The sequence below is a fragment of the Rhinoderma darwinii genome, chromosome 8 (genome assembly GCF_050947455.1).
Source record: "Rhinoderma darwinii isolate aRhiDar2 chromosome 8, aRhiDar2.hap1, whole genome shotgun sequence".
In the NCBI taxonomy this organism is placed as follows: Eukaryota; Metazoa; Chordata; class Amphibia; order Anura; family Rhinodermatidae; genus Rhinoderma; species Rhinoderma darwinii.
In genome coordinates this window covers 13,902,645-13,918,691 of record NC_134694.1, presented here as the reverse complement: position 1 = coordinate 13,918,691, position 16,047 = coordinate 13,902,645, and the positions used below count along the sequence as shown (strand labels likewise).

General features: G+C 47.5%; 1 protein-coding gene across 1 annotated transcript; it reads right to left on the bottom strand.

Annotated features, from left to right (window-relative positions):
* Positions 1 to 171: 171 nt before the first annotated feature.
* Positions 172 to 13,896, bottom strand: ASB6 (ankyrin repeat and SOCS box containing 6). Its single transcript, XM_075835193.1, has 7 exons — positions 13,799 to 13,896; positions 12,466 to 12,610; positions 10,486 to 10,661; positions 9,708 to 9,814; positions 8,107 to 8,215; positions 7,818 to 7,904; positions 172 to 1,223 (listed from the first exon to the last, which is right to left on the bottom strand). The coding sequence occupies exons 2-7, from the start codon at positions 12,585 to 12,587 to the stop codon at positions 550 to 552; spliced, it is 1,275 nt and encodes a 424-aa protein (XP_075691308.1). The 5' UTR covers positions 12,588 to 12,610; positions 13,799 to 13,896; the 3' UTR covers positions 172 to 549.
* Between the last annotated feature and the right edge of the window lie 2,151 nt (positions 13,897 to 16,047).

Genomic DNA, 16,047 nt, shown 5'->3' with positions numbered 1-16,047 from the left:
CGGGTCCCTGCTCTATCCCTACAACGTGCAGGCTGTCTGGGAGTTTCCACAACAGATGCGATCCGCAGATTGTAGACTACTGCCTTAAAGCCTCCCTACCTTACACTGGATCTCCACCAGTAGAATCAGTACATTTCCTAAAGCTTTTACATTGAAACTGGGGAAAAAAAATAAAAATATTCAGTTTAATGGCATCACATATTGACTCAAGATAAATTTACTTCCGATACCATAACCCAAATCATTACCGGTCCAGAACCCTGATCTTGTGAAAAATCCACTATCTGTTCTGCACAAACATAGCGGTTTATTAGAATAAATACCCGGTTCTCCCCATGAGGTCTGGAGGAGAGGCATTCATGTAGAAATGGTTTTCGGAATAATGGGTCAATCCCTGATGAAACAGATCGGCGTTCGATTACTACACCCTGCTAGATCACAAGAGAAACGTCCATGAGAAGGGGGATGGGATCCTCTGCGCTGCAGAAGCTCGGATTTGTATATGGAGTCGAAACTTTAGGACATCACAGTTGGGTAAATTCTCCTCCACTATAAATCGTCTTCACAGGAGGCAGCAGGGTGGATAAGGAGGTACAGTTTCAGCCGGTCTGGAAGGGGCAAGGATTTTACTTTGACATCCACGGGCCAAGGCCTGAGCCTCTGGCGGATGTAGACCCTACACAAATGCTTCAGGTTAGGGGGCGACTGCTCCAGCTGTTTCAGGAACTGGTGTAGGACGTTCACTTGGTCTGCATGGTCCCTGCAGCTCGACGTGTTTATGTCAAAGTTCCTGGGCAGGGTGATCCTGGGAGATTGGGCCACCATCAGTTCCAGAACGCCCTCTGCTTTGTTCAGCAAATCCACAGAATCGCAGTCCTCACTGTTGCCCAGGTAAGTGCATAGTCTGTCAAAGACTATGTGAAAGCCGGACCAGCAGGACGGGCCATGCTGGGAGCAGTTGTACGAGGCGCCGGATTCTAGGAGGAAACGCAGCAGAGGAAAGTGGAGCTTGAAGCTCTTGAGGCACGTGTAAGTGAGGGACTCGTGGGACGGGCACTCGCTGGGGTCCGCCCCGTGGGTCATCAATAGCTGGCTGACCCGGAAGCAGAAGTGGTTAATCAGCTTTGCCTCCTCTTTATCAGATCCCACAGTTTCTCCCAATAGGAAGATGATGCTTGAAAATACAGTGTCACAATCGTTGGTTGTGGCCTTTACGTCGGCACCTAGAAGATAGAATTGTGGGTAAGTAGTGGTCGCACTCACAGCTGAAGATCTGCATATATAGCAATTCCCTAAAAAACTTCTATTATCACAATCAATCCCTTTAAATGGGTTGTCCACTTGACAAGTCCTTTTTATCAGAAGGTTCCCCTGACTATGAGCAGCAGCAGGTGTTTAATTCCCCTGCAGCGCCACCACAGGAGAAAGGAAGTATTACACCTTTCCCTTTGAAATCAATCAGCTGTCTAGGAGGTACATGGACTTGCTGGGTCCTCCAGAGCAAATGAGGGTTGTTGTGGGTCCTGACTGTTTGCTTGAGAGTTGTTGAGAATTGGCTTTCTAAACAAGGCAACCCCTTTAAAATTAAGGGGGCCAGTTGATAATAGAGCAGGGAAATGGTCACCCTGGGGCTGCTGATTGGACAGGAAAAACGGTTTGCCCACAGTTGTCCTTGATTAAGAACTGGAACAATCTGATAAAGGGAACGATTCAAAATAAATAGAAATATATTAGTGAATTGCTACGGATTCAATTGTTTTGCTGCAGCCAATGATTGGCTGCCAAGGTCTCGTGGGCGACTTGCAATGATAAAGGTGGGGGACCCATTTTACATAAAGCTTATTTACTGTAGGTTTCTGATATACTTGGTGTATCAATTCCCCAGTTTAAGATTTGTTTGCGGTCAGTGAATGGAAACTTTACTGCTTGCATCCAGGAGGCTGAAGACCTATCCGGACAATTTACCAATGCTAGTTCTCTTGTAAAAAGAGTTCTGCACATGATCAGGACAGGGTTTTAGCCTATGGATGTAATCAGTCATGTTTCCATTCACTGACAACAAGCAAAGTTGCAGATATTTTCATGATTAAATGAATAAAATGTATTTATAAAAAAACAAAAACAGAAATCCCCCTCTTAGATTTTAGTTTTAGGCAGAATAAAAAAAAAATTTGATTTTTTTAGTTCTCCCAGTAAAATACTTTTTGTCCAGTCCATTATGGGGACACAGACCGTGCGTATATGCTGTTGCCACTAGGAGGCGTGACACTAAAAATAAAAAATAAAGGGTCGGCTCCTCCTACAGGCACGGAGTTGGTCAGCGGGTAATAGAACAATAATATCCGAAACATAGAAGAAAATCAAGCCTGTTGGAAAACCTTATGAACTTCATAACGAAAAACGGTGGGAGCGGTGTTCCCCAATGGACTGGACGAGGAAAAGATTTTATGGTGAGTTCTCAAAAAAAGACTAAATTTCTCATTCGTCTCATTGGGGGAAACAGACCATGGGATGTCCCAAAGCAGTTCTAAGGGAGGAAAAGGACATGGTCACCTACTCCAGATGCCTGCAACACCTTGCGTCCATGGGAAGCATCTACGAACACAAATGTATGCACCCTGTAAAATTTGGTGCATGCGTGCAAAAACGACCAGGTAGCCGCCTTGCAGAGCTAAAGAGCCAAAGCCCGATGTGCGGAAAACATCCACATAATGGAGAGCGTTCCTTAGGCTGTATTGAAGATGTGCAGAAGGACAGCAACGGATATCCCTGTTAAGGTGGAAGAAGGAGATCACCTTGGGCAAATAAGAGGGCACTGTGCGGAGCACCACCTTATGTCGATGGAGAGTCAAATATGGAGGATGACAAGAAAGGGCCCGTCAACTCAAAACCTCCGGATGGAGGTCACCGCTACAAGGACCACCACCCACACCTTCCAGGTGAGCAGGCGCAACGAAATCTCACGAAGAGATTCAAAAGAGGCGACTGCATTGCAGAGAGAACGAGTCAGATCCCACTACGGAGTCGGGGGGGGGGGGGGGGCGGGGAGACAACACAACGGGTGCTTCTTACTGCAAACACAGTCCGGACACCAAATTTGGATGCTAGAAATAGAATGCCAGACCCTTAAAAGATATAAAGGAGGAAATATAGGGGAAAGCTAAGAGGAAGATGCCGATCCGCACATCACTGCGGAAGTCTTCAAAGAACGGTGATAAACACGAGCGGAAGAAGGCTTTCATTCGTTTAACATGGTTTGCATCACCTGCTGCGATACACCCCAAGCTTTCAGCCCTGTGGCTTCAACAGGCACGCCATTGAACAGAACGACTGTAAACTTGGGTGAAAGAGGCCCCGGAGCAGAGCAGATCGTGCTGAAGAGGTAAACAGAGAGCCAGCCTGGAGCGGCGGAATCCCCTTGGCTTTGATCCTCTGCGGTGCTTGGGCAGAAGAGGCAACAGGGGAAACATGTAAATCCGATTTAAGTGATCCAATGGAGCCACCATAGGGGAGTCGACGCGTATGTCTCGGGATGTTGAGACCTGGAGACTAAGAGAAATGGAGTCGAGGCACCAGCAAGTACATGTCCGGCAGGCCCCACTTGCCACAGATTTGTTTGAACAACTAGTGATAAAGGGCCCACTACCATGGTTTGAACCGTTCGACAGATGATTCACGATCAAATTGTTGACTCCGGGATTGTGGACTGCCGAGAGAGCAGGAACATGAAGCTTGGATGCTTCCGCCATTGCCACCAAACTCTGTGTCCCGCACTGGTGATTGAGGTAGGTGACTGCCGTGACATTGTCTGTATGGACCCAGACTAGACTGCTGGCCAGAAGAGTCGTCCAGTGACTGAGACGGAGGAAAATGACCCTCAGTTCCAGAATGTTGATGGGTAGAATGGCTTCCTGGTTGGACCAGATGCCCTGGGCTGCAAGATTAAAAAAGCCACCACCCCAAGCCCAGACTGGTGTCCATGCAGAGAACCTGCCAACGCAGTAGGAGAAAGGGGAGTCGAGCCACCAGAGAAAAGACCGGGAAACGGTCAAGGGAGGAAGAATTCAGCGGCCTAGGAATCAGGTGATCGTTCCACCGGGAGAGAATCGCCACCTCGAGCAGACAAGTGTGAAACTGGGAAAATGGAATGGCCTCGATAGAAGCCACCATGGTGCCCAGAACTTACATACAAAAACGGAGAGAGGTGGAAGTGCCCCGCCACATTTCCAGGAAAGCGAGTCAGACAGGGAGTCAGGCAGGATTTTGATTGATTGACATTCCCTCTAAAACATGTCAGGGTGTCCAGCGTAATTTGTGGGCTCCCGAGACAGGGGCTTGAAAAGGATATGGTCCAGATAGTAGACTGAAAACCTGCGGAGCCATCGACCGGCTAGGTAGGCAGGTACACACCTCTGATGTCTGCTGAGGAGAGGAAGTCCCCTGTTCCATGGAGGAGATTACGGACCAGAGGAAATTAAGGATCTTAAAGGCTTCAACCGTTTTAGGCCCAGAATGAGAGAAAATGAACAGTCCTTTTTGGGGAATACAAAAAGATTAAAGGGGTTGTCCGCGATTTTTTTTTTAAGTACAGTTAGAAATACATTACACATATTAAAAATTGCATAATATACTTACCTGTGCAATCTTGCTTCTGTTCTCCGCTCTGGCTGCTTCTTCCTTCTGGTCACTTGAGCTCTGACGTCACCTTTTCAGCCGCCTCCACTGTCGTGTCGTATCCCGATCACATGGTCTCGCACCAGCGAGACCTCGGATGGTACACGACACGTCACTTGTCACGTGGTGTAGATCGGCTTCTTCTGCTTCACATGCAGTAACGCACATGCGCTGTCACTGCTGTTCTCGCAGTCCCTGCTGTTCTCGAGATAACAGCAGGGGCCGCGCATGCGCGTTACAACAGAACAAGCCGATACACACCACGTCACAAGTGACGTGTCGTGTACCCGGCAAGAATTCAAGATCAACAACGCAGCAGAGCCGGAGCAGAGAGAGACGTCAACAATCGAGTTCCCGACGGCAGGATCTGGAAACGGGGCCACTTTGGAAAACGTAAGTATATTACAAATGTATTTATTTTTTTAACTTAAATGATTTAATGGTGTTATTAAAAATATTCTGTTATCTCGGACAACCCCTTTAAGGAAAAACACTCAAAATTCTTGGCCTGCAGAAACTGTCTTGAGTCAAGGAGTCATTGTGCCTAAGTCTATTGCTTGAATAATGGCGATGGCCCTGGCAGGTGACTGAGGGGTTGTGGCCTGGAAGAACCTGTCGGGCGCAAGGCGTACAAATCCGATCTTATACCAAGGAGACTACTTCCCGCACACAGGCATTCTAAATGCGAGAGAGCCAGACGTACTCAAGACTCGAGTGGGGGCGCACCTTTAGGTGGAACTCTATTTACTTACTGCAGCCTTAGCGGCCTGAGGTCAGGAGCGCCAGAAGAAATTGGGCTTTAATTAGGGACTGTTTTAGAGTCCTGGTGGGACTGCTGTCTGAATGCCCATGGAGTGAGGAATCTACGAAAAAGAGAGAAGAATGAGATCCCGGTTTCCTGGGATTAGGAGAACAAAATATTCGTTTGAGGCAGGTGAGCTCTTTTCCCACCTGTTGCTTCAGAGATTATTTAGTCTTAGCGGGCTCCAAAAGAGACCAACATTTCAGCCATGCCATCAGGCACACTGGAAGAGGCGGCGTGAGCCACAAGGCTACTCGCGTCCAGGGAGGTTTCGCACCGATATTTGGTAGCGACGGACAGCTTGTGAAAGATCTTCGGTGGGCGCCCCTGTAAGAAGAACATGACGAAGTTGGCGAGCCCATTCAGTAGAGGATCTGCTGACCCATGCGGAAGCAAAGATTGGCCGCAAGGCCGAGCCAGCAGCCTCAAAGGGAGTGGTCAAAAGCATTGTGGAATGAGGCAGAGAGTCTGCCATAGGAAGAGTAGTGGCCATGGCCAGGTAAGGGACCGGAGGATCCACAGCCAGAGACTGCACCCATTTCGAGAGGGCAAATTTCTTAGCAGGATGTTTCTATTCCTTTTGAGACTCCCTTTCCAAACACTGAGTTGAATGGGGAAAGGAATAGCCTGGGGCGAAAGAAGCTGCCAAGTGGTTCACATCTGTAAGATGTAAGGAGTCTCTTAGTGATAAGACTGCCCACCGTAGAGGCCAAATTGGAGGATTGTTAATCATTCTGCTCCGAATAGTAATCTCGGGGTTCACCCTCGGACAAGGTTTCCAAGGGAAAGAAGCGACAGATAGGTCCCCTGGGAGAGGAGGGGAGACTGATGAGGTAGGTGGTATTGAGGGCAGGTGAAGCCACGCAGATCTTACCCGTTTAGGAGGCCTGCCAAGGAAAGAATTCGTGGACAGAGTCCTCAGAAGGTTGCTCGACAAACCGCAGAGGCCGGCATGCATCGCGTAGAGAAGGTTGACCTGACCACAAGAGTTTTTGACCACATGTGGAACAAGCAAAGTGACAATAGTTACCGGTCGGGAGGATTCTCCTCTGGTGTCTGACATGACACTATAGGGGTCACCACATTCCTTCGTTGCAACCGGGAAAAAACTAGTGACTATTAATCCATTGAATATACTGCAATAGGCAGGGCTGTGACTCCTTTAGAAGGGTGTTATGACCCCCTGAGGTTACCGAGAGAGTGTTCTCCCTTACTGTAATCTAATGGTTCAGTGTCTGAAAGAGTTTAGGGATGGAGGGGAGTGCCAAAGGCAGATCCTACCAATATGGAGAATGAACAACGCGGTCCCGAGACCAGCAGCCCTGGAGAAGCCCTGTAATACCGTGTCCACGCTCATCCATTCGAAGAAGAGCGGGAAATGACAACCTGCCCCCACTCTATGCCGCATCTGGTTGTCATCGGTCATGTGATGTTGCGCACCAATCACTAGCAAGGAGCAGGGCCGCAAGTTATGCACCCTTAAGAGCCGAAAAGATGGCGGCCCGCATATAAGAATGGGATGCAGGATGTAGGAGACCATGTTCCCACCTAAGGTGCCTCCAGGGATGGAGCTCGCAGCCCATGTCCTGCCTGTAGCAGCGTCGTGAGCAAGGAGCCACCCACTGCAGAAGTGCCGAGAAGAGGAGTGCGCCCGAGCGCAAGAGAAAAGTGCACCAAGAATGCGCCGGGCGCACAAATAGAGAAGGGGGGGGGGGGGTAATACTTACCTGTCCTAAAGTTCATCTCCTGAATGTAAGACCAGCAGGGAAGTCCCTTGTGTGTGCCAGCTGTGGTCGGGTGGGACACTGGTGGGGAGCCAAAGGGGGTTGTGACCCTTAGGCTGGTGGTTGACAGTGTGCTCGTCTTCAGCATGACAGAGACAACAGTGCTTTGAATCAACAAGCACTTCCCAGAATTTAAAGGGGGGACAGAATCGCCCCTGTTACCCCGCTGGAAGGTAAAAATAAAACATAAAAATGCAAAGAGCTGCTGTACCAGCAGGGGTGTCTGCCTCCTACGTCTAACTAGCCTAGTGCCTGTAGGAGGCTCCAACACTTTCACATTCTTAGCATCATGCATCCTGGTGGCAACAGCACATACTCATGGTCGGTCCCCCAATGAGACGAACGAGAAATTAAAGTTCTTTGGGGCCTCTTATTAGCCAATCACATTACGATCAAGTGGCCAATGATAGTCAGACATCCAAAAAGATATTGAGGGTCAGGAGTGTTCTATATAGGAGACACAACTTCATTGTTTTTGGAACGTTTTGGGTTTTCAAGATCCCGAGCTCCTACCGATGCGATCTTTTGAGCCTTGCAGATCTTGGGGGGTCACTTACCTCCTTCCAACAGCAACCGGATATTTTCAGTGTTGTGAATCTGGACGCCGTCACTACTGGCCAGAGCATGTAACAGCGCCGTCTTACCTGCCAAGATTAGGAGAGTGGTTTAAGAATCAAGGAAAACAAATGGGCAAATTTAAAGGAATTGTCCACTTCCACAGATTGTAATACTTAATAGTGAAGCTCAAGGTCTGAGACAGCCCTACTGTTCCTCAAAATGTCCAACTTCGCACCACATTAGGGTAATAACATATCTGTGAGAACTCTACCTGTGCCGGTCACTGACCATTTTTGTCTGCTGCGTTCACATCTGCTCCGAGTTCAAGAAGTCGCTGTAAACATGGCAGTCTTTCAGACTCCTCACTGGCCAGGTCCAGAGGACTACTTTCATGAATCTGAACCAAAAAAGAGAGAGTTTACAGTCAGAGCGAGTAGAAAGATAGAGATCCACATCTTACAAATACAAAGGGAACTGCGAGTAATCACGGAACACCGTTCTCCAACACCCATATCAGCCCTGTGAAAAACAAAAAAGGTATTGCCCCCTTAAACTTGATAAGTGGGTTACATTATCCTTAGCGCAGTAACTACAGCCAAACATTTCCGATCATTTTTAAAAACAAAGTTAGAAAAAGATCCACTCCTGGTCAAGACGCTCCTGTGCCGGCGGAGCTTGTGGAGTAAGAACAGCCCCACAGATACAGAATAAATATTTATCCTTTTAAAATTTTGTATGTTGTTTTAAAGAATACATTTTTATTCCGTATCTGTGGAGCGGTTCTTACACAACGAGCTCCTCCGGCACAGGAGCGCCTTGACAAGGAGTGAATCTTTTTCTAACTTCAATTGGAACCAATTTCCCTCCGGGAAGTACTGGTTTACAACGGCATCCGGTGCCCACTCCGACTGTAAACCGCCCGAGTCAATGTACTCAACAGGTTTCCAAACGGAGTTGTGCCGACGATCATGCTCAACTGCAGAAGTGGAGTGAATATAGAATCTCCTATCTGTACACTCATCTTTCTGTGAATCTATATACCCTTACGTTATTTACCTTAGAGGAGCGCCTGGGTCTCCCCCACCCCCATTCTTTCAAAGACGCTCACTATCCTTTTATACAGTCGAGTCCCATTATTATAACCACCTCCTACTTTCGACGTCGGTAGCGCGTAGCCCATGAAGGAAGTGATGTGTCGTGCGCTGGCTCGGTGGGTACATAAAGTATGCGATAGTCTCTCTGATAAATCGCCTGTTTTACATGAGGCAATAACGAGTGATATGTGATCAGAGGTACAAAAAGGGATAATTATTGGCTTGCGGGCCAAGGGTGGCGGTATTTCTCACACAGCGCAGTTTAACTGTTCGCGTGCTGCTGTGGTTAAAGTGTATCGTGAGTGGACAAATGGCACCATTGGGAATAACCAGCGTGGAAGCTACGAAGCACCACATGCCATTGATGTGAGAGGTGAACGTCGGGTACGAAGGTGCGCGAGAGCCTTACGACACGCTAGAGTGGAGCAGCTCACCGTGAAAATCAACCAGAGGGCTACCAGATGTGCGCCTAAAACAGTTCAGCGAACCCTACTGCGTATGGGGCTCCGAAGCAGACGCTCCAGTGCTAACAAAGGTTCATTGGAAAAAAAAAAGGCTTCAATTTGCACGGCAGAATCAGAATTGGACCACCGATGATTGGCAGAGGGTTGTCTCCTCCAATGAGTCAAGTTTTCTGCTTCATGGAATGGATGTTGGCGCGTCAGGCGAGAAACAGAGAACAAACACCCGGCAACCATTGCTGGAAGAACACAAGCCGGTGGCGGCAGCGTTATGGTCTGGGGAATGGTCATCAGTAATTATGACCATGGGTGACTAGCGGGGGATTTGTCTCACCCTGTCCCTCTTGTTAATATCCGTACCACTCTGCACCAGCAGCTCCACCATGTCAGGCCGGTTCCGGAGAACTGCGATGTGAACAGGTGTGTAGTACGTCACAGGATCTGGGAAGACATTAAGAAGAACTATAGTCAATATCTGTAACGTCACTTTAAGAATGGATTTAGAGGGGTTGTCTAGTTTTCAAACACCCAATAAGGGAATTGTGAGAAATAGAAGAGGGACCTCCGTTCAGTCATTATCCAGAGCAGGGCGCCACTATAAAGAACGTCTCTCACTCTGGAGGACCGGCACATCCATGCATTACACATACAGATCATTGATTTTTAATGGCAGCTGTCTAATGCTACATTTAACCTGTGGTGGCGCTGCAGGGAAACGAATCACTTGGTGCCGGGTTCCCCCACAGATTAGTAGGGAGTAAGCAGCAGGACACCATGGGATCAACTTATTGTCAGAGGACCCTCCTAACAAAGCAAAAACGTAGGATTGTCTAAAGTGGACAACCCCTCTAATCCGGTTCTCTTATTTATAGCCTGAAGTGGCTATTAGTTATTACCCAGCTTTCTTCGAATCATGAACAGATAATTGCCTAATTATATGGTGACATCTCTTCCAGCACACATTGCTGCATAAACAGGCAGCTTTGTCATTCAGGAGTCTGGGAAAGCAGGGTGACAACCCCAATAGCAGCCACACCAGTGGTCACCCAGCTTTCTCAGAGACAGATATAAGAAAGAGCTGAAATAAAGGAAAGCAGATCTTGTAGATTTACCCTCAAAGCTGAGGTCTGCCCCGTACTGGAGGAGAATCTCAGCCGCAGGAACCAGCCCCAGCTCGGCCACCTTCAGGAGGGCGTAACTGATCCCCTCTCGGTAGAACGCAGACTGGGAATGTCTTTCCAGAAGTTCATTCAAAGCAAGGAACTTGTCATTGTGAGCGGTCAGGTAGCTGCGGACAAGCAGGACAGGAAGTGAAGTGCACCGGAAATATCTCTCCCCTCAGCCCGTGTATCCCCAATAACAGCCAATCATCATAAACCACTTTAGGTTATGGGATTTCTACTAGTCTAAGGCCTCATGCACACTTCCATCACCGTTTTCACGGCCGTTTTTCACGGATCCGTGTGTCCGTGATTGGAACCGTGTGCTTCCCGTGTGTACTCCGTGTACACTTCCGTGTTTCAGTTTCCGAGAGGAAATTTAAACCCGTTCACACTATGTACACGATATTGTGAGCGCCGCACATGCTATTCCCTGTCCAGCGGTAGTCACTGCCCAGGGTGCTGAAAGAGTTACTGCCGATCAGTGCAGCCCTTTAACTCTTTCAGCACCCTGGACAGAGACTACCGCTGGACAGAGAATACCATGTGCGGCGCTCACAATATAGATTAATTGTTCATTAAAAAAACCTGCAACAAAAAAAAAAAAAAGTTACTACTTACCCAGAACTCCCTGTTTCTTCCTAAAGTCCGGTCTCCTGAGATGACGTTTCAGACCATGTGACCGCTGCAGTGGTCAAATGGACTGCCGTGTCATCCAGGGAGGTCGGACTGGATGTCAGAAGAGGGACGCGTCACCAAGACAATGGCCGGGGTACGTATGAACTTATTTTTCTTAATATCGCTGCGTTCCAGCACTGATCAGCAGCCTCTTCTCTCTATCAGTGCTGACAGGGAGAAGGGGCTGCCGATTAGTGCGATATCTGTCTCTATGTGTACCTCTGCCGCTCGGCCGTTGCTAGGCAACGGCTCCGTCACACACGGACGGCACACTGATGCCTTCCGTGTGCCTTCAGTTTTTTTGACGGCCCCATTGACTTGTATGGGCCACACGGTCACGGAATCTCGGACCAAAGTAGGACATGCTCTACTTTGATCGGAACGGAGCAACGGACTGTCAAAAAAACTGAAGTGTGCATGGCCCCATTGAAATGAATGGGTCAGGGTGCTAGCCGTCAGAAAAACGGCTAGCACCCTGAAGGAAAAGACTGAAGTAGGCATGAAGCCTAAGGCCCAGTTCACACTGAGTATCTTGACGCTGATTTTGACGCGGAATCCACAGCAGAATCAGCGCCAAAAAACGTCCGAGATCTCCTCCCATTGATTTCAAAGGGAGGCTGAGGCCTTTTCTTTTCCAGGATGGCTTTTAGCCGCCCGCAGGAAGAACAGAAGTGACATGTCCTTTCTTGTCGCGGTTCCACGTCTGACCTCACATTGAAATCAATGGGAGGCAGAGAAAGCAAAAAAAGCGACAAAAAAAGCGCAGGCAGGTCAAAGTCTGCCTCAAAATTCCTGAAGGAATTTTGAGGCAGATTTTTCTGCCTGCAAATTACTGTGTGAACTAGGCCTTACATGTCCTGGTCATTGCACTGAGCGTTTTAATTAATCACACTTCTCAACATCTGTTTATTGTCAATGAATGGGAACATTCTTGGTTTTAAGTAAAAAAACCTAATACTTGTGACAACCGGGGGGTTGTTATAATGTATCCAAACTAGACAAATCCTTTATGATCCGCAGCGCAATTCGCTCTCCTGTTCTGATCATTTGTTACACTGTATCAGAGTAGATAAAATGTTTAGCTCACAGAGGATTAGCTAGACTGAATACAATTGTAACAAACCCTCAGCTGTTGGGATGTATTCATCTATCAGGGAATGGAATTATTCACCAGACAGCAAGCAGATATCTTGAAAAGATACCGTTTTATTGACATAATACTGGAAAAGCTCTGGCAGTATTATTACTTCTTACCTGCCAGTGGTCTGTGGCACATCAGTTTCCTCTGGGTCATGTATGCCCACCGCTCCCAGGATCTCATCTACCAGAGGTTGGTATTCAAAGATTATCCTCCGAAAGCCATGGAGGAAAGGCATGCTGGGAGATTAATGGCCGCAATCTGATGGGAGGCAACGGACAAGTTATTCAAGGTCGGCTTCTCTGCGGATCGTGAATGATGTCATCGACAAGGACAACATGGCGGCAAACCACATGACAGTATTGCGCCAAACCCATTTCCAGTATGCGATGTGACTGCTTGGCTGAGGCTCCCTGCAATATTGTAGCATGGACAAGACTAATGACTGTAACCTGCGGCTCTCCAGCTATTGTGAAACTACAACTCCCAGCATGCCCGGTCTAGTCACGCTGTGAGTTGTGAAACTACAACTCCCAGCATGCCCGGTCTAGTCACGCTGTGAGTTGTGGTTTGGAATGCCCCGGCTGCAGACTACTGCCCTAATGAATCATTTTTGGCAGCTCTATGATGTCTTGGCCGCATTCAAATAGGTTCAAGCTGTTGCCAGGCAACAGACACTACTGCTGGCGAGTGACAACGTCATCCCTCCGGGCTGCTACGTAGACCCAGCGGTGTCACTCACCATGGAGCAGCAGGGTGGAGGTCTGTAGAAGAGACTTCTGAGGACCAATCACACAGCGGAGACAATTTTTTGATGGCGGGAACACCCAAGGTGACTTCGTATTAGGGCGGGGAAGGGGGTGTGGCTTAAAAACGCCACTGCGCAACATATTCAACAACGTCAGAAGGAAGGAGCACGGTTTTAGTTCCAATTAAAACGTTCATACAAAAACAGCAATACACAACGAGGACATTTGGTCTGGACGTGCTGCCGACTGCAGACATGTGCTGGGATAATAAAATAGAATGACACCGTTAAGATGTAGCAGAGCTAAACTGGTTATCTAATGGGGTCTCTGTGCACAGTGAAGTCAGAGATGCCATTATTGTGCCAATGACAAACTCAGCACTGCTACATCTATGTCAATAACATTCTATAGTATATAAGAGAGCACACATATGATGCAGGAGATTGGGATCAGCAGAATATACACATGCAACTTGAACAAACCACAGTGACAAAGAAACAGCCATTGTGGTTGTGGTGATGACGTCATCGCACAGCGCATGACGTCAAACTCGAAGTCAATACGTATAGTATGACTTTGCCGCGGATTGTGTGGTCTCTTGCTTATTAACCAAACCGTTATGACATTTCCATGTATCAATTTGATTTAAAAAATTAAATATGCCCTAAAGCAATGATACAGATGGTACTACAAGTCTCACCTGCTGCACTCTGCTCCTGGAATCGAATACGGAAGCGGATGTTGCGACAAAACACGTCCCGGGAATGAAGGCGTAGCTGGGCTTTCAGCAGCCTTCATCATAGCGAGAAGCGCGGCAATAATCAACTCTGTCCACCAGGTGGCAGTGGAGATATCCATGAGAGTTATCACATTGCTCAGCAGAAAGTAGAAACGCCTTCTCCTCCAGCAGAGGGCAGTGCAGAGCTACTGGCGCATTAGAAGATCGTTGCAAAACTCTTTTTGCACCAGCAGAGGGCAGTTGTGAGGCGACAAATAAAATGCAGCATCTTCAAGACGATCAGGAGGATTCGAAATGTCGTGCAGTGAGCGGAAAGCAGCAATAGACACAAACACACAGATATTTGGCTACAGTTTGGGAAAACAACATCTATAGTCCATAGGGAAGCGTGGAGTCGCACATACATGAGATTTATAGGTGTGTTTAAAAAGTTGCACAACTAAAAGCAATATGAAAGTTACATGATATTTTTTTTAAAAAAATAATAATTTGCATGTAAAATAATAGAATAATATCACCATAATACCAGACAAACCCGGTCATAGCGACTACCTGCAGCACCACTAGGTGGAGCTCACTGCATACGGAGTTCTACAGTTACTGATGTGGTCAGTTAATGGTAGTATGAACACATCCGCAGTTAGCACCCTCTAGTGGTGGATGCATGCAGCCAGAATATAAATTTATAAAGTAAGCAAAACAAACTCCCCTACAACAGATAAATTATTAATACAAACTAATATTGCCCTAAAAAAACAAAAACCGGACATGAGGTGGGAGTTTTGCTATGGCGCACTAGGATTTGCAGATATACTCACACATTGTTTGAATTGCTCCCTTCGCAATTGAGATATTAGGTAATTGTAGGTTAGGGAATTGCCTATAATACAATTAGTAAAATAATCAAATCCTCAAACTCCTCTTTAGCGGAAAATAAATTATGTCACTACGGATAAAATGTCACCGCAGGGGATACCGTTTAGTGGGACTGGTGAGCAATATAATATTAGACGTCCAGCAATTTCTGGCAATAGGGGAGACAAGTCTCCCTCCAAGATTTCTGTCAGCTGCCACTAGGGGGCGGTAGCTGCATATCTATTTATATTACATCCATTGACTTCAATGGGAGCGATATAAATCTGTATGCAATGAGCTCCCCCTAGTGGCGGCTGCCAGCAGCTAGACTTTTATCAGTTCATTCTAGTGGCAGCTGGAAGCAGACAGAATTTATTGGGCTCACTATGCGGCCACTCCTAGCCGTATTGGTTATTGGATGTACGCTGCTAGCACTGTTTATGGGGGCACCCTGTTAGCAGTGTGGTTTATGAGGGGAAGTCTTCTGGCACTGTTCAGGGTATAGCTAGGAGGAGCGGTCACGTGGCGTGTGTCCTGGGTGCCAGGGGGGTACCAATAAGACACTCTGTCCTAGCCAGGGTATTTAGAGAAGGGCTGTGGCACCAAACGGAATTTTTGCCCCAGGTTATGGAAAGCCTAATTACGGCCCTGCACTTGTGATGGGGGCAATCTGACGCTCAATGGAGGCACTTTCGCGGTTATTATTGGGGAGTGGCCTGTATTTCGGGGTGGGTTTACTGTTAAAAAATGTTTTTGTGAAGCATAAGGCGTGCCACATCTCGAGGCTCCCTGGCATGGATTCTGAAATGTAGACAGGTATGGTTTATTCCCTGAAACCCCTTTAACCCAGGAGTTATAGCGGCTCTAGGTGGTGACGCTTTACTTTAAATTGCATTTTCATAAATGTTACCTTCACAAAACGACCACCTCCAGCGTGCGGGGGAGGGGCACGCTGTACCTGGCAAAACAAGGACCCTGCTTATAATGTAAATGGGTCGGGGAACAGGAAAACACAAAAATGTATTAATAGTGTTACTTATTCCAAATAAAATTGCTCTGCTCTACTCCTATGAAACTTTATGGAATCAAAAATAAAATAAAATTGTGTATTGGCCAGAATCCAACCCTCCACCAGTGACTCCAATAAAATGCACCACCAACAGGGCTGCGCTTAATACAGTATTTAGTGTAATAACTCCCATCTGGTAGGACGAGCCGCTGTGCAGCAGATGCTGGAAGGATGGTGTTAATAAAAGCAACATGGACGCCGGCCTATCTGTCCTACATGAGACGGAGAACAAATTACCCAATAAAGATACAGCACCGTCATGTCCATCTAGTAATGGTGGCGATCT

Excerpts from the sequence above, each read along its gene's own strand:
- ASB6 (XM_075835193.1), bottom strand. The coding sequence starts at position 12,587 with ATGCCTTTCCTCCATGGCTTTCGGAGGATAATCTTTGAATACCAACCT. Across the intron at positions 10,662-12,465 it reads GTGCCACAGACCACTGGCAG|CTACCTGACCGCTCACAATG; the intron begins GTAAGAAGTAAT and ends GCTTGTCCGCAG. Across the intron at positions 1,224-7,817 it reads CCGGTTGCTGTTGGAAGGAG|GTGCCGACGTAAAGGCCACA; the intron begins GTAAGTGACCCC and ends TCTATCTTCTAG.